The sequence below is a fragment of the Solea senegalensis genome, linkage group LG5, assembly GCF_019176455.1.
Source record: "Solea senegalensis isolate Sse05_10M linkage group LG5, IFAPA_SoseM_1, whole genome shotgun sequence".
Classification (NCBI taxonomy): domain Eukaryota; kingdom Metazoa; phylum Chordata; class Actinopteri; order Pleuronectiformes; family Soleidae; genus Solea; species Solea senegalensis.
The window spans coordinates 7,131,086-7,153,764 of NC_058025.1; the positions used below are offsets into that span (position 1 = coordinate 7,131,086).

Genomic DNA, 22,679 nt, shown 5'->3' on the forward strand with positions numbered 1-22,679 from the left:
CAGACTTTTGGCTACCTCTGGCATATTTACAGTACATACATGTTTATTAATATGAATTGCCCATATCAAATAAAACAATAAACAAATAAAGTCAAGGAAAGGCAGCTTTATTTGTATATCAAATTTCATACACAAGGGCAACTCAGCAGTGGCGTGCCCAGGGGACACAGGGGGCGGCCTCTTAAGTCACAAAGTTGTTTCCTATGGGTGTCCTTCCAATCAAAAAGAGCGCTGTTAGGAAGTTCCCTACTGTCCCTACAAAGACAGTGTCCTTAGAGGAAGTTATATTCAATGCTGTATAGAAAATTTGAACAAAACCCCATTTATAACATAAACAAAACAGAGTATGCAAGAAAACTAACACGTTAGATCTAAAATTAGGCATAGAATATAATAGTGAAGCATAAAACAATAATTCGTCATAAAACTATTCAAATAATGTAAAGTGCAATGTAAAGTGTCATATTTAAATACAATCATAAAGAAGAAAGTACGTTTTTAATTTGAAAATGTCGGACCGGAAACGCTCAGTGTTCTTGGTAGCTACGTAATGCTAGTTCATGTGTGTTGCTGGCTGCATCTTCCTCTTCAGTCAAAGGCTGCTAAACACAAGAAGCTGCATTTCGCCGGCTTATAACAGTGGTCGGTCTGTCCCCTCTCTGTCTGTGAAGTAATGTAGAATGGCGTCGGTCTTTGGGAAGATCGTTGTTGGTACTTATGTGGAGATAAAGCGCAGCGATGGTAAGTTTCATCCCGCCTTCAGTGCAGGTTGTTGGGGGATCTTTGTTGCTGCGGTTCCGTTGAGTACAGCAACCGTTGTTAGTGACTGCAGAGCGCAGCGCTCACGTTAGCTACACGAAGTAGCTGTCAGGGCGGAGTGCTTTGAATGAGTCCTTACCTTTGTTAGCTAGCGTCAAAGCGAACATTTGCCAGCATGGATAACCGCATATACCGCCGATTACTAAATAACACACCACAAATAATAACTGAGGTGCCTGCGAATTACGTCACCAAAATGAAATGTTCTAACACGCTATTAAAAATTCACATTAGCCATGCTAGCTTATACGCTAACCGAGTTAGCTCACTGTCAACCGCTTCGTAAGCCTGTGATTAGCTTTACGACTAGCGCTTGCTAATGATACCTACCGGCTTTATTACACGTTGAAGTCTAGTAATGCTGGACTGAAACTTAACCGCGACCCATTTACTTAACCAGAGGTTTGCTCCTTGGCAACTGTGTGTGTTTAAACAAACCACATGTTATCAATTTTACATTTTTATTCAGCATTAACATAGGTTGTACCTGTGACAATGTAATTGACGGAAAAACAAGTAGAAGTAATGTTTTTGAGAGTCACATCACAGACGTATGTGCCCCAACTGTTTTAGGTACAGCTAATAAATGGTTTATTTAATTTTAGACTTTTTGACAGTAAGAGGATATGTATGCAAGTCATCTTCAAAAAGATGGAAGGATGTGTATTTTTTAAAATAGACCCCAAGGGGAGCAGGTACAGTGAGCAAAGGATAGACCCCAGGATAGAGCCCTGAGGCACCCCACAGGTAAGAGGAGGAATATTGACCTAGATGGACAAAGAAGCTTCTGTTTGATATATATGACCTGAACTAATTAAGGGCTGTGCCCCTGATGTCCATACACAACTCAAGGCGAGACAAAAGAATGTTATGATCTACTCTATCAAAGGCAACAGTCAAGCTCAAGAGCACCTGACTGTAACGACATCTTGTTTCAGACAATTCAATAGATAAGAGGAGATTAGGCTCACACCAAAGAAAGGTCAGAGGTAGACAAATAGAAAATATAATTATTATAAGCAACAGATTAAGATAAAACTAAAATATAAATATTTATTATTTATAAATATAAATAATATCAAATATCATTTTTAAGTATCAATACACGTTATACAATACTCATTTCACCTTGAAAACCACACAAGAAAAATCTGCTTGGTTTGATCTTGGTTTGACCATCTTCTACCCTTTTGTTCAAGATTTATGTGTAATTGCGTCACACTCACTAGAAGTTCGGTTAATTTAAGGGGTTAAGAGAACCCAGAAAGGGAGATGTGGCCTGTTGTAGGGCTGGGCATTGATATTGATATTATATCTATATCTATATCCTATATCCTATGTCAAGATATATAATTTTCAGTTTTGGATATTGTCATATTGTGATAAGGTATCTGTGATGACTTTTCCTGGTTTAAAGACTTACGCATTGATAAAACATACAATAATCTAGATATATTAAGTTAAATATTGTGATTAAAAAATACATGCTATCAAAACATATTTACAAAAGTCACTAAATCACACTTCTTTAATTTTAAGCCTAATCTTTTGTGTTATAGCAAAATTTGACCATATTTACAGGCAATGTCATTGATTCTAACACGCATAAATACCCTTCATTAATCATTAAAAAGCCAAAGAAATAAACCAAGTATTATCTGAATTGGAAGGTAATAACTGTATTTCAAGCGTGTAATACTATTACACATCACAAACAATAGACACTCTCCTTTGCTTCATTGCTTCCGAGCTGGGCAGCTAAAGATGACAGAAAAGTTTCATTCCTTCAGGCCCTTTCAGAATTAGCTCACACACCCTATGATAATATTTTTTTACAATCAACTTTTGAACAACAGTTGGAAATACAAAGGATATTGCATAGTGTATAATTAACCATTGAACTGGCTGTGTCAGTGTATATAATGTTCTAAACGGCATAATCTGTGAGTCATTGGTTTATACTTGGTCCGCAAGGGTGATATAAAGAAGTGCTCAGCAGGCCCAGAGAGGGAAGTGCTTCGGTCTCTCCATTTCCCTGCCGGTTGGTGTTGCATCATGAGCAGGGATTGCCCTCTCTGTGGGAGAGGTGCTAGTAGTGCGGCTGGTTCTCATTCAAGCCAGATTCAGGCTTTTAGCCTTCACCCCATCTGTTGAAATCAGGCCACTGGATTCTGCCAGCACTCACTTTTGATTGCTCCTCATTTTTTACAGTTGGTCCCTGATGCAGTATGCATATGCTTTTTAAATATAGTCACACTTTTCCTCTTTAATACCCTATTTGTTGTTTTCAGGAATTTGTACATTGGTGTCTTTCATAGCATTAGAGGGACATGGGTGACTAAACAATGTAGTTATTGTATATATTGTTTTTCCTTATCTGATTAGTTAAGTTTCGTATTGAAATAGTTTCTTAGAAGGGTTGATATGATCCCTACGATTAAATCTTGATGCACATATTGAGAGTTGTGTACACATTCAGCCACAGTTTGGTTTAAAAGTGCATCACACTGGACAGTGCATTCAGTTAAATATCAGCAAATCAACTGCCGTGTATGACTTTGAGTGTGTGAATAAGATACATGTTGTCTTTGCGTCATACTGATGTTGCAGAGGTTGGTTATAGTGTAAATTTCCTTCCATCAAAATGGTCAGTTGCCACAGCTACACACTGCTATGTCTGTATCTTGTATGGAATCCAGGACCAATGCTGTGAACTTGGATCTGTTTGAAGGCTCTAATGAAATGTGTAACGATGGAATGATTAAAAATGTGATAGGAAGATCAGTTACACATATAATTACTCATATAACACATATAATTCGAAATACAGGTTTAGTAATTCTAAACGTGTATTTATGTGTAATTTTAGCTTCTTTTGTTAGGAATGTGTTTTGATTTCATTGGTAAGTTAAAATTTTGCTAATTTGAGCAACAAAAAACAAACGGCATTGAGTTCAGCATTGTCGCATTTCCTGGTCTCTTGGCCTCAAACAACAGGTTAGACAGGCATGCTAAAATTCTATTCTTTATGGTGTTACTGTGGCTGTAGCCTTCATTTTAAGGTTATATCATCCGTGCCTTTCATATTCACACATGTAAATAAGCAGCGCCTCTGTGTTCCTAGTGGGGTTATATTTGCTTTAACGTTTGACAAGATTTTGCCGTCTCTTGGCGTTCACAGTCGTTATTGGAGTCATGATATGTCAACGCACACCATTTTAACGGCTCAGATGAAGCTCTGTCAACATACAAACAGGATTCCTCTTTGTGCTTGGATCTGATACAGCAGGCAACAGAAATGTCAGCAGATTTGAGAGGACATTCTTGACTTCATGTAACATTTATTTGTGTCAAGCTTGTTTACTGTTTAATTTAATTTGTCTCTCATCTTTAGATGAAACTGGGCAGGACTACATTTTTTGTAGTTAGGCAATTGTGTTGTGAACTTGTGATGCCATGTAGTGTATATTTAAATTACTGTATATTGTCTGTTTTAAAAAATTTTTCCTGAAAATCTGGTATATTGAGACAGTGACATTTTTTTGGAGAAAATCTCCTGATACTTCCATTTCCATCCCTACAAACTCTCATTTATCTTTGAGCAATAGCAGCAGGCGGTCATGATTCAGAAGGCTTTGGTATTGTGACCTCTGTTCTCTCTGTAAATCCTCTGAGCGCCATGGTCACTACTGCAGCATGTCATGCATTAAATGATCCTTAAGTTGAAGTGTGACAACAAGCACTGTGCACCTGTTGTTCCAGCAGCCTTGACTGTCACCTACTTACTTTGTCATAGTTGGATATTGTATATACACTTACGCATTTCCTTTTTCTGCTTTCAGAAACTTGATAAACACTGTTTTCCAAATGTTTATTTAAAAAATTACACACAATCAAAAAATGAAAATGCATCTTGGATAAACAACTGTGGCAGCAACTATGAAAAGGATATGAATCATATTCACTTCATCTCCATGTATTTGAACATGTTGAACTTTGCACTGGAGCATTACAGAGATACAGAAAGACAGTTGATGCCAAGGTGCATTGAGGCTGATATGGTAGCTAGTGGTGACCCAGCACCTTTTAATATGCCACCCATCTGTTGAATGGTGCTTTGGTTGAATATGTTTAATTATTTAATTATTGTTCAGGAGTTGTTTTTTGTTGTTTCGTTAAAACTCTAAAATCAAATAATTGACTATCAAAATAGTTGACGATTAATTAATTAGTAATTGTATAATCATTGCAGCCCTATAATCACATGACCTGACTTGAAACCATAAGACAGTATTTGGTTAGTAAGTGTTATCAGATATAAAAACTATGTGCTTATGGAAACCTGGCCATCCACAAACAAGCTTTTGATCCAGGGGTTAGGGGAAACTCTAAGTTAGCTCTTGTCCTCTAAATATACTGATCACACTGCACAGTTCCCCCCACAGCTCTCCCTCTTTTGTAAAAGATTAGTTTAGTTTTTCTGTTTTAGCCAGTGTAAAACCACTGTAAGGCAAACCAGTCAAATGTTCGGCAGTTAAGAACACCAAAAGCATCTTTGCTCTCTGGCTCCCTACATGTCTTATGAATTATGAATACAGGAACATGATGTTTCCCTGGTTGGTGCTGGAGCTATAAAATGTACTGTGAGAACCACATAGACACAGACATAAGGGCCTCAGCAGGCTTTTTACAGCTGGTATTATTACAGTGCAGACAGAGAGGCGGATAGAATCACACAGCCAGCAGCTGTGCTTGTCTCTTTTAACAGTGATTGTCTCTTAAGAGGTCATTATCAAACCACATGGTCTGAATTTGCTAAAAGTAACCTCTGCATTTTGACCAGCTTTCAGGTTTAATAATAATTTAAAAAAAAAAGAATATGTTGCACTGTTCCACTTGAAAATCCAGTGATCTCTGCTGTAGCCCATCTGCTTCAAGGTTCGACATGTTTTGCATTCACAAATAATCTACTGTGTACCTTGGTTTTAATTGAGTTACTGTTGCCTTTCTGTCATCTCAAACCAGTCTAGCCTTTCTCCCCTGACCTCTTTGATCAAGGGACCATTCTCTGTAAACAATAGATGATCGTAATCGATCAGCAGCTGGTGTCTGACGCCAACAATCATGCCATTTTCAAAGTTACTTAAATAACCTTTGTCACACATTTTGATGATCAGTATCAAATTCAGCATTGCATTTTAACCATGTCTATACTTGCATGTGGCTGATTATATACAGGGTTTTTTCTCGATAGAAATGGTATGAGGGCAACACAAATAGCAAGGCAGTGAAGTGGGGGTGGATGGTGCAAAAGGGCGGTGCTTTCATGGTGCAGAACTTTTGAAATTTTGAGGTGAAAAGGGGTATTCTAAGGCTCTCCAAGGGAGACCCTTCAATCTCACATTTGGTACCAATGTTCTCATCTTTATAGCAGTAAAAAAAAAAAAAGGATAAAGAGTTTACATGAATTCAAAGCTGTTTAATCGTCTGACTATCTATTAAACACAATTGTGGTATTTTTTCATTGTGCATTTTCTAGTTAATGGAAATATTGTTTACTGGCATCAATTTGATGGGAAAATTATCATTTTGAGCAAGACTGCCCGTAGTCTAAGTAGTGTCATTTTGGCATTTTGGTCAGGGGGTGCACAATAAAAAGACAGCACAGCGACCCTGTTACCCAGTTTAGAAAAGACTCTTATATATTAGCATTAATGTGAGCTGTAAAACGTGTGTAAAGAAGTGGCTGGTGAATGTATAATATTATTGAGACTGTTTAATAATGTGTGCACAGTTTTTTTATTAGGATATCACTCAGTACTGTGCCAATAAATTATTGAATGTGAGTAAAATGGTTAAAATCTGGACAGTATTGATGTGGTTATGTCCCACCACTGATTTAAATAATCATTCTGTGATTGGACTAAAAGATGAGCTTGATTAGATATGGTTAGGGTTATTAATGATAATAATTTAAAGAAACCATGTCATACACACGTTTGTTTTGTCAAAAGCAGAAATGCATGCAAAATGATACAATTTAAAAACGGGACATAGCTTAATTTCAGTAGAACTTCGTCAATGATAAGTTGTGCATGTTCTGAGCTCTGGGGACATTTTTGGCACTTCAACATGCTGATGCATTTGTGTGGCATTCTTCACATACATCTTTCTACAATATTTACACATAAACAAAGGCTTTCTGTCAACATTAGCTGGTGTGAAATGCCTCCACACATCAGATGGCGAACGTCAAATCTGATTGTTTTAGCCAAGATTATGCTGCAATATATTTGTTACTAACTATATTTAGATTCCCAACCTTCAATATTGAAAATTTCCAGAATTTTGCAACCCTATAAACCCCCATAAAAATGTCAGAGGAAAAGAGACAATGTAAAATTATACTGCTTGACCTATTTTATTCACTCACAATGGTGTCTGAAACTCCCGCAGCCATTTTTTAAAAATATTTCTCGGGCCCTAAAAACAACCAGTTTTGTTTTTTTTAAGTATTTTTTTTTTAAGTACCGGTATGTATTTTTTTAAGTATCTGATGTTTGTGTTTTCTCTGTGACACAGGGCGTATACACCAGGCAATGGTGACCTCACTGAATGAGGACAACGAGAGCGTCACAGTGGAGTGGATAGAAAATGGAGACACAAAAGGGAAAGAGGTAAGCAGCCATTCGTAGTCCCTCGGCAGCGTGTGCTTTTATTGTGCAAAGCAATGAATAATGTATCCCTGAGACATTCGGGATCTGTGACGATTACACAAGCACCCTGCTAGTATGACACTCCCGCATTACTCATATTCATTCATTCATTATTTATGTTGATTAGACAGTTTCATAGTTTTGAAGGGTGACTTTTAACATTTTGTCAGCAGCTGTCATCATCTTGATAACTCAACAGATACACTGTGTTGCAACTGTAACAAAAGTCATAGTAAAAAAATAAAGATCTCAAAGACTGGTCTGAGGGACTGATGAATGGTTTCAGGCCAGAGTTAGTTGAGTCACATTTTCACACACTTCACTCTGTAAAATAATGTGATTTTGTTTATTAGTTAAATATTAGTGATTTAAATGCAATTATCTAAGCTTATCTGTAGATGGTGAATAGCAGCATAAGCCTATTTTATTCCTATGTGTCTTTCACTACACTCTTATCAGTTTATCTTTCATTGACAAGTGTGCTATCTAATGTGAATTCAAAATGCAAGTAAACAAAGTCATGTGATTAAAGTATAATGTCTAAATGAATCCTCTGCTACAGACCGCCTGTCTCTCGTAGTTTACTTACAGGGTGTGTATGGTTTCTGTAAAAGATGTTCACCCTTAAATCTGGTGGATATAAAACATTTCATCTGTGCATTTTGGATTTCATACACACTGATACTGGCATGTGTGTAATAGATCAGTATCAACTGATTAAAACCACATGGATATTAGGTAATGCATTTAATTTAAGAACAGCTATAAAACTAAAAACATCTTACTTTACCACTTAAACTGTCATCCTTCTTACAGTCTGTTCACAAATCACTATGTGCACTTAAGAAATGTTCGCTTTTGGATTACTCATTTTTTAAGGTGTTTTTTTTTTCAGAAATTCTCTATTTTTTTATTATTTTTTTTTACATGTGTGTGCAGAAATGTATTGTATTATTACACTGACTATCTTAGTTGTTTTTAACATGAATACTTCTCTGCTTCTGGACAGATTGACTTGGAGAGTATATTTGCACTTAACCCAGATGTGGCTCCAGATGAGGAAATTGCTCCTAGTCCAGAGACTCCACCCCCTCCTACACCCACATGTGTGAAGGTCAACAAAATTGCAAAGGCAAGTACCAGTGTCCTTTCTTACCAGGCAACAGCTGTAAAAGACCAGTGAAACAGTTTTAATATAAAGGTCAGCTCATTTTCTCTTTTAATTTTATTATCCATTTTGTGTCTAAAGGACCCAGACATCCTCAGGTTGTGAGGTGGCTGTAGTTTGCTCAACCTTAATATAGAACCCATTTCTAAATAACCAGCTAATTGCTTCTGTTAAGTACAATGTGTGAAGTACACAGAGGATTAGAGCTGCTCTATAAAAGCATGCAATAAGAGGATTATTTTTTATTTCTTCTGTGTCGTACAGATTTATTTTATGTTATCGGCATATATTATGTTGTTTGAATATATAAAAAGTTATTTAACTTCACAATGTGCATTTGTATTTGTTTGCGTGGTCAATGTACTCCAGTCTTTTATGATCACATCAAGCTTTAAATTACAGTATGAAGACATGTTTAAGATGAGGCTAAAGTTAGATATTGTAGTTGTTTCTGTATACAGCGATGGATGTTTGGTTTTGGTTTGGATGGATGCCATACCTTGTTTTGGATCCTAGAATATCTTAACTGGGATTTCTGTTTTCTCGTGCAGAACCGTCGGACGATAGCACCTGTTAAGAATGACACTCCGTCCAGGGATAACCGAGGTTTGTTAAATAATCACGTTATATTTTTCTTAGGTCTTTGAAATGAGTTAGAAATCAAAGAAATGCAAAGGACAATACCTATCAAGTCTGGTTATCCCACACAGTTACTTGCATGTACAGTATAACTAGCTAGATGGATGCTTATTCAATTATGTGGCCAATGGCCACAGAGTTTATTTGGCCACAGAATTGAATAAGCATCCATCTAGCTAATTGTACCAAAGAGTTGTTCCATAAATCGAGAAAATAATCAACAGATTAATTGATTATGAAAAAGAATTGCTTTTTTCTTTTTTCTTTCAGGGATTCCGACCCGAGCCCGACAAATGCAGCCTCAGCAACCAGAACCGGCACCACCGCCGCCGCCTCCGTCCCAGCAACCTGCACAGACCAATCAAGCTCAGACACAACAGCAGCTGCAGAATGGTAACCTGATCCAAACAATAATTAGTTTGCTGGGATTATTTGATTTAGGTCACGTGCAGAAACAACCTTATAAATAGCTCATGTTTTTTTGTTTTTTTTTTGCTGACTACTTGTTTATCACAGAATCCCCACATCACATGATATCCAGAAAGGAGTCTGGACAGATTTGTATGTATTGCCTACATGTTTCCCCTGCCCTCAGTGTTTCATGGTGATTCCAGTAGAGTTCCCAATAGAATCTGAGAGTCATCGAGCCTGTGCGGCCAAAATGTCTGCCAGATACTATTCAGAGCTGTGGTGTGGTGAAGAAGTAGCGCGACAAATCCATCCAGCAGACAGGCTTTCTGGGTATTAGACAAGGAGTAAAAAAAAAAAAAAAAGAAGGTTTGTGCTGCTGTTTGAGTGTCTTTTATCCATGTGATTTCTGTTGAGTCACACATGCAGGCCACGCCTGTGGCACTCTGCAGTTCTCCTCTAGACTCAAATGGCAACAGTAACCTTTTTCTTTACCCTCCATTTCCTTCAAGTGCTCACAGTCATTTGATGAGCTGAAAGGAGGAAGAGAGAAACGTCTCCCCCGGCTCCATCACTTCCCATTGAGTAGTGATGGTACCCCCCCCCTTTAGTGACCCAGCTCATCTTCTCTCCTTCCAGATTAGAGCACATTATTAATCCTTCTGCTCTGATAGTCTGGCTCTGTCAGTGACTGGTGCCAGCAGGAGGCCTGGGCAGGGAGACAGGGCTTTGGTCAGCCTGTGGGAAGGCAGCTGCGGCTATAGCTGTGAGCCATGGCTAATCAGATGACACTGGTTTGAATGAACTCACAAGTGGCTTACTCACATTTACTAACTTGTGCTTTATTGTGATGGTTATTCAAAGGTTCTGACTCAGCTTAAATAACACTAACCTGTGGGTGTTCTTAGATGGGACATTTGGAATAATATGGTTGAACTGATATCAACTCTGACATTTTTACAGGCTCATATTCTACACTGTAAGAAGTTTTTAGCGGTGCAGAGGTAGATTTTTACACTTTTTCTTATAATTGCTAATGGATGAGTATTTCATTAATGCTTAAAATATAAAAATAAACCTTTATTACTCCCAGAATGGAAACATTTGTAGCAGCAAAGGTAGTAAAGGGTAAATGTAATATTATTAACACCAGGCAATTTATAATAGACAAAATATGTACTGTTAAGATAAAAAAGAGAATATTTACAACATGAACATATATACTTTTGTGTGAAAGTTAACAGATTTTTCCTTTCGCAAGCTTGATGTTTCTTTATTTGACAATTTTTCTTTTTGATGATTCGTCTCATTTGTTAAATATTTAGTTCATATTACAAGTTATTTTCATAATCGATTAATCTGTCAAATACCTTCTGGAATAATGGAGTACTTGTTTGGTCTGTAAAATGTCAGAAAAAAAGTTTTGCCAAACCTGGAAATGATGATGTTCTCGAATGTCTTTTTTTGTCCGCAAACCAAAAGTATTCTGTTTTATGATTTATTCATAAAGCAAAGAAAACCACCAAATATTCACATCTAAGAAGCTGAAAAATCAAAAAGGGAAAAAAACTGATGATCAAACTATTTGATGATTAACTTAGTAATTGATTAATCGTTGCCTTTTATATTCATTATTCTTTATTAGAATTATATATAAGTGCAATTCAGTGCGGACACAACATGCATTGCAGAGACGGATCAGATTTTTTATTATTTAGTTTCTATCAACCTCAATTGATCGACCACAGAAGAAGATAAATGAGAGAGCACATTCTGAAGATGCAGGCATTCGTTGTTGTATAGAAAGCAGCTATTGTTGTACGAGGAGCCCTGTGAGCAAGACACCGCGTCCCCCTCTGTGTATGAACACTATCATTGTTCTGCTTTTGTTGGAATTAGCCCAAGGTTTATCTCTGCTGTTTGAAGTCAGACCAGGAGAAAGAACAGACTCACGGTCACAAAGACGCTTCTTCGGCCAAGTGAGGAGAAACATATTGGAAGAGAAATGACAGAAGAAGATGGCCTTTTTTCTTTTCTTTTTCTTTGTTTTAAATGAACACTATTTGCAGTAAAACTGCAGTAGAGTCACTCTTTCTCTTGTCTCAATGGCAGCGAGGAGGAAGTCGAACTGTGTGAAGGAGGTGGAGAAACTGCAGGAGAAGAGGGAGAGGCGCCGGCTTCAGCAGCAGGAGCTCAGGGAGAAAAGAGCTCAGGTACATCAATATTACTCACCTCCCTCCAGAATGACCTAAGTATCTTTAATTAATCTTTACAACAACTCCAGTTCCTGACTCTGAGATTATACACTCAAAGGTTTTGGGGTAGATCTTTCTCTTGGTAAGTAGTCTGGCACCTCACCCTGTCATTTGCCCCCTCCCTGTCTTCCTTCAGGAGGTGGACACCACTATTCCTAACTATGAGATCATGTACATGATCCGAGATTTCCGAGCCAATCTGGACTACCGGCCTCTGACCACAGCGGATTTAGTGAGTGGACCGTCGCTTCTTCTTTTTTTTTCTTTTCTTATTCACTCCTGGTTAAAGTATGTTTGCCCTGAGTAAAAAAAAAATGTCCTTTTCTGTTGCTATGTCCAGATTGAAGAGCACAGAATATGTGTATGTGTGAGGAAACGTCCACTCAACAAAAAAGGTAGGGTCTATAATTGTTAAAGTCCAGTGTGTAAGAATTGGGGACATCTAATGGCAGTGGTGATTGCTTTAAGACAGCAAGGGAAGCTGAGTTTCTTCTAAAATGTTGTCAAATATGTACTGTGATGTATTTACATTTCATTACTACACGTGCACTTAGACGCGATAAGAACGTGTCTCTAGTTTGTTCAGAATCACCTGTTTATCACAGATGATGGTTCGTTTTACATGATTTCCCTGTAGCAGCCTCTGCTTTAAAACCACTGTTCTCTATGGGACTAGACAGAAAAACGTCACTTCCACAGAAGCTCGGCTTCTCTGAGCGTCAATGGAGCAGCAGGCGGGCGTGGGCGCTGGGCTTCTGCATGATGATTGGAGGAACTATCTGAAAAGTGGAACCAGTTCTTGATTGACAGCGTTGTAGAGACAAACGCTACAGCAGAGCCTTTTCTGCCTCAGTCCTGTGTGGATTTTGCGATTAAAGTCTGTAGACAAATAGCTGGACGTTTCGTGTAATTTGCTCGGTGATACACCATTTACATGTGTTCATATACACTGTAAATAAAGACACTATTATAGCATTTCAGTTTTACCTTGTTCTAGTTGTTTGTTTGTAGTATTAATGTATAAATAACTTGGACGGAAATGAGCTTCCCCTGTTTCAAAGACCAGCAACCGAGCTGAACTGAGGTGACTTTCATAAACCAGGAGTGATGTTGTTCTCTATTTGTTTCCGCCTCAAAATATGAAACGCACGCTCTGGCTGGTTTGTCTGTTTAAACTGCTTTTAAAAACACGATAAACCCTTAGATGGCAGCCTTCATAAACCAAGGCCTTTGCCTTAAGTACATATAAAAGTGCTTATTCTAAGGCTACTAAAACCAATCTATTTTTTTCAGTAACGTAATATTGTTTTTAAAAACATACTTATAGGGAGTATGTTGAACTTAAATCACTATACCCTCCTAAAGGCTACACACTGGACCTTTATCTGCCAAGTATCACTTCATATTCTGTTTCTCCATAGTATTTCTGTTTTTAATATTCTCTCTTGCATTTCACAGAGTTGTCCGTGAAGGACTTGGATGTGATCACCATCCCCAGTAAGGACGTGGTGATGGTTCATGAACCAAAACAGAAAGTGGACCTGACCCGCTTCCTGGAGAACCAGACCTTCCGCTTCGACTATGCCTTTGATGACAGCACCACCAATGAGATGGTTTACAGGTTCGTAACAAATGTGCACACCGAGTACTGAGTAGTTCTATGCTACATCCTCCTTTTGCAGAGGCAGTAGAAAATGGACGTGTGTTGTGTCTTGTCCTGTAGGTTCACTGCCAGACCTCTAGTGGAGACCATTTTTGAGAGAGGCATGGCGACTTGCTTCGCCTATGGGCAGACAGGCAGTGGAAAAACACATGTGAGTTACATGCAAAGACTCTGGCTTTTATTCTGAAATATATCTTAATATGACCTCTTCACTTATATTCTGTATTGTAACGTATATTAGACTATGGGAGGAGATTTCTCTGGCAAAAACCAAGACTGCTCGAAAGGAATTTATGCTTTAGCTGGTAAGTCAGCAAGATGTTTTACATAACATGACAAAGTTTTGTCTGCTCTGTTTAAAATTGTTAAATCTCTCGTCTCTTTCCGTGCAGCTCGGGATGTATTTCTCATGTTGAAGAAACCCAGCTACAAGAAGTTAGATCTCCAAGTGTATTCTACCTTCTTTGAAATCTACAGTGGGAAGGCAAGTGAGGTGTCATATAGGTTTTTAAGCTTTGTTTGCAGATAATGAAACACTTCCTAATGCCAGTGTTGCTGTGTATTATTAGGTGTTTGACCTGCTGAATCGTAAAGCTAAGCTGAGAGTGCTGGAGGACGGCAAACAGCAGGTGCAGGTGGTGGGGCTTCAGGAGAAGGAGGTCAAGTGTACGGAGGATGTCCTGAAACTCATAGAAGTGGGCAACAGCTGCAGGTAAGACAACAGAAAATCAGACCTTGGTGGTGTTATTATCCCAGAACATGAAAGTCTTCCATTTTTTTTATGTGTTTTATGGTAATAAATTAAACACTTGTATTTTTAACTTAGATTTTCCCTATTCTTTTTGTCATGGGACATATCGTCTAATTTAATTGCGATTGTTGTTCTAAAGGTGTGCAAATTAACATTATGACAAAAACCATTGAATCACGCACTAAAACTCCCCACATTCCCTAAAAACTTGGAGACACCAGCCCCCACAAGTTTTTAAATTGTTTTTATTATTTGCTCTTTGTTACCTTCTGACTGTTTGTTGTTTCTACGCTGTAATTCAGTTATAAGTCTTTGAATTTTAAATGAACTATTTGCCCTAAACATTGTCTCCATGAATAAATTCTGTAAGCAACAATTAATGAGTTATAGCTGAGGCAATTCAAATAAATTTCTTAAAGATGTGTGAACACATATGTTAGTAAATAGTGGGAACATGTGAAAAAAATGACATGTGTAGAGTAAAGAATTATGGTGTGAAAACTGCAAATACATTCTCTCCAGTAGTCTTTTCAAAAATGTTTAGGCATGTCTAAAAATATGTCTTCATGGCGCCATAGTTAGCTCATCTCTTCAAACTCAAACGCGCCTTTAACTATGATCTCCCGTTCACTCGTGAGTCACTGAAAAGCTCTGACACTGTGTAAAATTCCTAAAGATGAGGAAATGAAGTAGAGAAGAATAGCAGACTCCTGCTGTGTTGCTGCAGTCCAAAGAAATATCACAATACTGTTTCATGTTCATGCAGCTTCTTTTTTTTGTCCTCTTCACCCGTTTGTTCATCTTCTCTTTTCTTTCTCTCTCCCTCCAAGAACGTCAGGTCAGACATCGGCCAACGCACACTCATCTCGCAGCCACGCCGTGTTCCAGATCATTCTTCGGAGGAAGGGGAAGATGCACGGCAAGTTCTCCCTAATCGACCTCGCCGGAAACGAGAGGGGAGCTGATACATCGAGTGCGGACCGACAGACGCGTCTGGAGGGAGCTGAGATTAACAAAAGCCTTCTGGCACTGAAGGTCTGTAGGCAGGAGAGTAGACTGGCAGCCACAGTTTAGGTTACAACTTGATTTTATTCTGACAAATACAACAATAATGTACAACAGTGTCGCTTGCTTTCTTTCTATCCCAGGAGTGTATCAGGGCTCTTGGCCGTAACAAGCCCCACACTCCATTTAGAGCCAGTAAGCTGACCCAGGTCCTTCGAGACTCCTTCATTGGGGAAAATTCACGCACATGCATGGTCAGTTGTTTATTATTTTCATTCATAATCTGTGTCCGTGTTGTCCTCTACCCAGGACATTAATCTGACCGGTCATCGTTTCTCTCTCCAAACAGATTGCAACAATCTCTCCTGGTATGACATCCTGCGAGAACACTCTCAACACCCTACGCTACGCTAACAGGTGGGAATATGTTGAACCTTTACAGGGATTTCAGCAGCAGATCAGTGGACATTATGAAATTACAGCTGCTGTAATCCTACTATAATCCCCTGTGCCTTTTTGTAGATTGAAAATAGTTGTACAAATGTATATTCCTCAGCATAGACTAAGTAGTTCTGTCTAACTTTCTTGTTTATCCTCTCACTTCTCTTTTTTCCGACTTTGTTCCCCTTTTCTCTCCTGCCTTCTCTGCTCCTCTCTGTGTGTGATGGTACCGCGGTGCAGAGTGAAGGAGTTTGGGATTAGTCCGTCGGACATCCCCTTCTCCCAGGGCGGTCAGGGGAGTCGCCCTGACCACTCGCCCACCAATACCTATGAGTATGATGACTTTGCTGCTACCTCTCCCAGCAGGTCAAGCACTCCCCAAAGCACAGCACTGCATGTTCACACACAAACATCCACACAAACACACACAAGCTGTGTCTCAATTCAGGCTATGTGTCGTCAATGGTGTATTTGAAGGTCGATTCACAGGGCCACTAATCGACTGTCCTAGTTTATGTCCACACATCTCCATTTTTATTTAGACACATCACATCAATTCTGCTCTGATTTCGCCCGCCGTCCACATTACCTCAGCTTGTTGGAGACATTTGGAAAATGCTACTGTTTCAGTATCATGAAACAAATTCATGCTCTTAATTTTCAGTGTTGTTGTGTCCGGTTGGTAGTACTTTCCGAATCTTAAGTAAACAAAAACAGGAGAAAGAATACGTTGGCACACTCATGACCAGTGAGGGCACGCAACTGTCACATGATGTGCATTTTCATCTGTGTTAGTGTGGTTGCCGAATTGCAAATAGTTCTCTTTAGGGGGAAAAGTTTTCTCGAAAAATCGAGTATGAGGGCAACACAGATGAAACAGGTGAACATGGGTCATTCCATGTCTCCCTAAGGGGGAAATTATTGTTTATTTTTGTATCTACCTATCTGCCTGTTAACTGTCTTTTTACCAGGGTTTTGGTATTTTTGAAGACATTATGCATTTTCTAGCAAATGGGAATATTGTTTACTGGCATTAATATGATATTTTTACAGAAAAATTATCACTTTAAGCAAGACTGCAAGTAGTGTAATGAATAACATCCAGTATTAAACTGGCATTTTGTTAAGAGTCCGCACAAGAATGTAAGAGGGCGGAGCTCCCACTGTTACCTGGATTAGAAAAAACCCTGGTAGTAGTAGGGAGGAAGTCCTATATCAGACAAATGTGTCCTTAAGTATGGTACCTTCAGAGCAAAAAGAAAAAATCTCAGGATTCACTGATGAGTGTTTTGGACCAGGCTTCAACTTCACTGAATAGCTAGTAGTAAAAAAGTAGTTTTTAAATTTTGTTTACATGTTGTTTAACATGCCATTGGTGATCTCTACCATGTCCAGCTGCAGCTCTGTTGCTAGGCAACAGTGGTAAATGCAGTAGGGACGTCTTTCTTGCTTCATGCACTGGAGTCCAGTCATCCCCAGAGTTTTGAGTCAGGACCCACAGATGGATTACAGATTTCTTTTTTTCCAACCTTTTACTTCTTAAGGAACTAAACATTTGATAAATAAAATTGTGATTTATTTATCAAATATAGTTTATAGTTAAATATTTATGTATAGTTAATTTATTTATATAATTATAGTTATCTTGAAAAATGGCATTTTACCGACATAGAAATAATAATCGGTGATACAGAAATGGTTGTAAAAAATGCAAAACACTCAAGAAGATCTTCTTGCAAAGGAGACAGCCCCTGAATTGAGACACAGCCAGAGCATGCACTCACTGCCTTCAGGTTTTTATAACATGATCCTCATCCACGTTCTCATCATAACAGCTTTCGTTCACTGTGGGAAAAACTCTCACCCTCTCACTCCTTTATGACTGCATGACGTGACTCTTTTCATCCTCCTCCACCTGCTGCTCTTCTGTTTGACTTAACTCTTCCGTGGACGTAACCTTTATTTTTCTTCACACTGACCCCTGAAGGACATTACAGATCTCTTTGTGAGCCTGTGAGAGAGAGACATCATCAGTGGTGAATTTTTTTAAGTTGGAACAAATTGACCCCCAATTCATTCAATTATATTCACCGCTCTCCACAAATGTCACAGTTTTCTTTTATTTTAGGAACAATTTTAATAATAGCAGTGCTGCTGGTGTTAGTGCTAGAGTAGACATGCAGCAGTGAGTCAGTATATGACTTAATGATGTGTCAGCTCACTGAAAAACAAACCGTATTGGTGTGGTCCAATTCTGGGCTGTTAATCCCTCTTAAATAGTCATGATAAATCAGTGCTGTACCAACCGGTTTGAGTAGAGAGCGGTGAAGCCTCATTACCTCAGTGAAGCCTCATAAAACATGAGCGAGAACTTCCTGTGAGTGGCTTTACTGGATCACCCACAATGTCCAAAGGCAAGCTGTACTTTTTCCACATCGTGATAGATGGCATGTCTACGATGAGTTAATGGACTTAATTATTCAGACAACATATGCGGAGACAGCAGCAAAAGAAAACCTGGTTGTTGAGGAGTTGGACAGGATAGACCCATTCTGCTCCACCCACCCCTGCTCTGCTGGTGTATACTTATATACACTCCCTCAGGTCAGGTCAGGTCAGGCCTGTTTCTGTGTGAACGAGGCAGCAAACAAACAATGTTGACAAAGACCAAACAGAGCAAGGTTCTAATAGTTTTTGGATTTTAAATTAGTTTTAGTTTTTATTTCGTCTGGACTTTTTTGTTGAGTTAGTTTTAATGAGCTTTTAGAGAGGGTTTCCTAGTTTGTATTAGTTTTTGTTATTGCTGTTATTGTAATATGGAATATTTGTCAGGTGCAAGATTCAAAAACGTCATAAGTATTGTGTCCCAGCAAAAGAGGTGCTCACAACGGCACAGATCTGTTGCCACTGTAATAATACAGAACTCTTTTTGTTATAAAAAATCAATACACTTCATATGAAATAATGTATGAAATAAATTAACAAAGATGAAAACTTGTTTGCTACAATTTTAGCTGGTTTTATAAACACACAATTCAGTTTAACTCTTTTTGTTTTTATTTTTATTTCAGTTAACTGCAAATGTTTTTTCAATTTTAGTTTTCGTTAACTATAATAACCTTAAAACAGAGGCAGAATAAAAACATCACCGACAAAAATCCCCTCAAGTTTGGCACTGCACATTTTAAAGGTTCAGATATTTCTAGGACTCAACTCGGTCGTCTTTCCCCATTCATGATGTCACTGCCGTCGCGATGCTGTCACCCCCCATTCGACTCCCACAGTAACCATCGACCGTGGCCGTGTTCAGAGTGTGTGCTCGCTGTCAAAGCTGACGAGCGCCGTGTCTTTTCTCTGCAGAGTCAAGGAGCTGACGGTCGACCCCAACCAGGTGATGGAGGGAGGTCGACCCAACATCCACGCCGTCAACCAGCTGGAGCATCTGGAACATCTGGAACATCTGGACGAGGAGTGGCTGAGTATGTCGCCTCAGAGAGACGACCTCAAACTGCTCTGTGAGCAGAACGTAAGTGCACAGATTTACAGAAGTTACGTCATATATGACATTTTCTAAATCATTCTGTGGAAAGTTTCCCATTAGGGATGGAACCTGTTACTTTTTTAGTTGTTGGTAGTAAATCAGTGTTAACTCTCTGTGTGTGTGTGTGTGTCCTTCATGTTTTTCCAGGAGGAGGAAGTGTCTCCTCAGCTCTTTACCTTCCATGAAGCCGTGTCTCAGTTAGTGGAGATGGAGGAGCAGGTGCTGGAGGACCATCGAGCTGTTTTCCAGGTCATTTTTTTTAATGTTTTTATATTACATTACATTACATGTCATTTAGCAGACGCTTTTATCCAAAGCGACTTACAAAAGTGCATTTAAACATTTGGGTACAAATAAGAGCTAGAAGTAAGTAAGAGCTTCAAGTAGATCAAACTATGAAGTGCTAGATGAAAACATTGTACATAAAACATTAAAGGTCCAGTGTGTGAGAATATTCAATAACTTTACTCTAATAAAGTGTAGTCATCAAACTTTGTACTCTGTAGACTAAACTGCTGCCCTGTACATGATACACCACTCGGTTTGAAAAAATATGCTTTTTATATTTTAAGTGAATATTTATTATTATTAAATAAATAAAAATACATTATTTTTGTATAATTTTTAAACAAACAAACAAATACAAAGTGTATTTAAGTTCGAAAGTTAGAATCTGTACATGAGTGTCTTTCTAACTTAACAGACAGAGATGACAGATATGTTCTCAGAGTTCCCCTCTTACTGTGCTGTACCAACGATGATGATAATCGCTGACAGGTTCTATTTCATAAATTAAATGTGAGCTTTTTCCCGCGAGCAGGAGTCGATCCGGTGGTTGGAGGATGAAAAGGTGCTGCTGGAGATGACGGAGGAGGTGGACTATGACGTGGAGTCTTACGCCACTCAGCTGGAGCAGATCCTCGATCAGAAGATAGAAATCCTCACGGAGCTCCGAGGTATGACTCGTCCACACACACACACACACGGAGATGACTGTGTTTCCCGCTCAGAAAAACAAACATGAATCCTCTTTTTCTTTTTCCCTCTCCTCATCAGATAAAGTGAAGTCATTCCGCTCCACGCTCCAGGAGGAGGAGCAGGCCAGTAAGCAGATCAAACCCAAGAGGCCATTTGCTCTTTAGTGACTGAAGAGGTTCAAGTGGCACATGCAGAAACATAACTAACCACTAGATGTTTGACACAAGCTGAGGAGCTGCTGTGGAGAGCAGCAGCAGCAGCAGCAGCTGTGGAAGAGAATCAACAGGCTGAGATTACAACTGGCTCATTATGGTCTTATTAGGAAGGGAAAATAATAGTTTTACTTCCTCTCTTTTTAGATTTTTCTTCATGAACTATGTTTAGTTTCTTCTTCTTAAATTATTTTTGTTTTATACTTCTTTGTACTTTCTTTTAAACAAATTTTTAGGTTTTTTTTGTTGTTTTTTGGTCCTGGCCTAACGAAGAGATCCTCATTGCACACTTTTTGAAGGTTTACCACACAAAACCAGTATTTTATTTCTGGTCCCTCTGGCTGACATATCTGCATGTGCACTCTATGATAATGCTTATCATGTATGTTCACCTCTTTCCACAGCTGGTGTTTGTAAAGTCACATCTCATCTTTCTTTTCCTTTTCCGAGTTTTTACCAGTTTGGAAAAAGAGCTGTAGCAATTATCCACTTTCTAAATTAACCGTCAACTATTTTAATAATCGATCAATCAGTTTTAAATAATTAAAACAAAACCAAGCAAGTACTCGGTTAATCAAGAAAATAACTGACAGATGAATCGATTATGAAAATGATGGTTTGTTGCAGCTCTATGTGAAAGAAGCCTTTAATCACAGCTGTGCTTCTGTTTCTTTTCCTTGTGCCCTTTTTTTTTATGTAACACGTAGTTGCTTGAGTTTGTGCCATTTCATTCTATGTGGTTACTTGACTTAAAAAAAAAACTTACTTACTGTAAAACATGTTTTTTTCCCACCACCCCCGTTTAACATTTTTGTTATATAAAAAAAAACCTAGAAAAAACCTGATATTAATAAATAAATGTATAGTGACGACTCCTGAACGACCGGTGGTTAAGTGGCTCAGTGTTTGCACTGGATGTGATGCTGGAAGAAGTTAATAAAGACTTGTGTCTTTCATTTGAACGGCTGCGTCTGGTCATTATGGACTGACTGTGACTTTGACCAGATACGGCACCTTGAGGCAACAGCGGCAATGTCCCGGGACGTCATGGAGACAGGTTTAGCACAAAGACACTAAAGTAAGGCTGAACAGTTTATCACTCATTTATCATTATTTCAGATAATATAAGAAAATATACATAACTGCAGCTGTGATAAATGTAGTTTGTTCCCTGTTAGATTTCTTTTTCAGCCAAACATCTACCATAAAAGGTAAGTTATTGATTCATGGTGAGGAATTAAGTTTAATTTTTCAATAAACATGTTGAAATGAAAATGCATTTATTTTTTTACATGTTAACAGCAAGCGTTAAGCATTAAAACAATTAATTGCAAGTCATCACATTGTCAATGTTTTTGCATTATTTCATGAATGTATTGCAGCCCAATAGTTTATTTCTTTAAAGTTTTATGCAGCTTAAATTTTGATTTATCAGACGTCCTGTAAATAATTATCTAGTGTCCAGTATTTTTCTGTTTTATTCTGAAAGGGTTTCACCGGAAGCTCTAATGTATCACTGCTTTTCCCTCAAGAAAACAGCAGTCAGAGTGAATTGCCCTCTGGCGGCCAAATGCGTCACTACATGTGCACATTCAACAGCAGCACGAGATTAACAGCTACCAGAGGTGGAAAATAATGTATTACACGCGTTTCTGTAAATGAGTAGATTTTGTGTACTTTTTATTTTACTTTTACTTAAATGTCTTTAAGTACTGTACTTCACTATGTTTTAATTCAAATCCACTACGGAGTAAAAAAAAAATGTTGGCCTGAGTTAATTAAGGTGACCTTTGACCTATTTTGATTAAATACTTTATTTTGTCAGCACTTTAATTAAAAACAGTTCATGTGAGAGTAGTGTCCCCTTGTCCTTTTTGACACAAGAAAGAACATTGTTGAAACAATCTACGTTTTTACTTATACTGTACTGTAGTAAAATGTTATCCACCTCTGACACCTACATATTTAAGTAAATAGTAGTGATGATATATGTACTTTAAAATCTTTTTCCCTGACATTAATTCATTGATAATATAAAGAGCAACTAGTGCTTTGAGAGCATGTAAATATAACCGAGTGACCA

At 38.3% G+C, this 22,679-nt stretch overlaps 1 protein-coding gene across 5 annotated transcripts; it reads left to right on the plus strand.

The window, feature by feature from the left end:
- The first annotated feature begins 538 nt into the window (after nucleotides 1-538).
- On the plus strand, nucleotides 539-21,552 carry LOC122769373 (kinesin-like protein KIF2A). 5 transcript variants are annotated; one of them, XM_044025872.1, is made up of 22 exons: nucleotides 539-741; nucleotides 7,402-7,496; nucleotides 8,545-8,667; nucleotides 9,255-9,309; nucleotides 9,613-9,735; nucleotides 9,859-9,903; nucleotides 11,863-11,963; nucleotides 12,142-12,237; nucleotides 12,346-12,400; nucleotides 13,464-13,626; nucleotides 13,729-13,819; nucleotides 13,910-13,973; nucleotides 14,061-14,152; nucleotides 14,238-14,380; nucleotides 15,250-15,454; nucleotides 15,568-15,678; nucleotides 15,774-15,841; nucleotides 16,106-16,231; nucleotides 19,226-19,391; nucleotides 19,554-19,655; nucleotides 20,227-20,362; nucleotides 20,463-21,552. In XM_044025872.1, the coding sequence occupies exons 1-22, from the start codon at nucleotides 681-683 to the stop codon at nucleotides 20,546-20,548; spliced, it is 2,307 nt and encodes a 768-aa protein (XP_043881807.1). In that variant the 5' UTR covers nucleotides 539-680; the 3' UTR covers nucleotides 20,549-21,552. The 5 variants fall into 5 exon arrangements, with proteins under 5 accessions (XP_043881807.1, XP_043881808.1, XP_043881810.1 ...); XM_044025873.1 differs by having other exon boundaries at nucleotides 16,106-16,198; XM_044025875.1 differs by lacking the exon at nucleotides 16,106-16,231 and having other exon boundaries at nucleotides 540-741.
- Nucleotides 21,553-22,679: the final 1,127 nt, after the last annotated feature.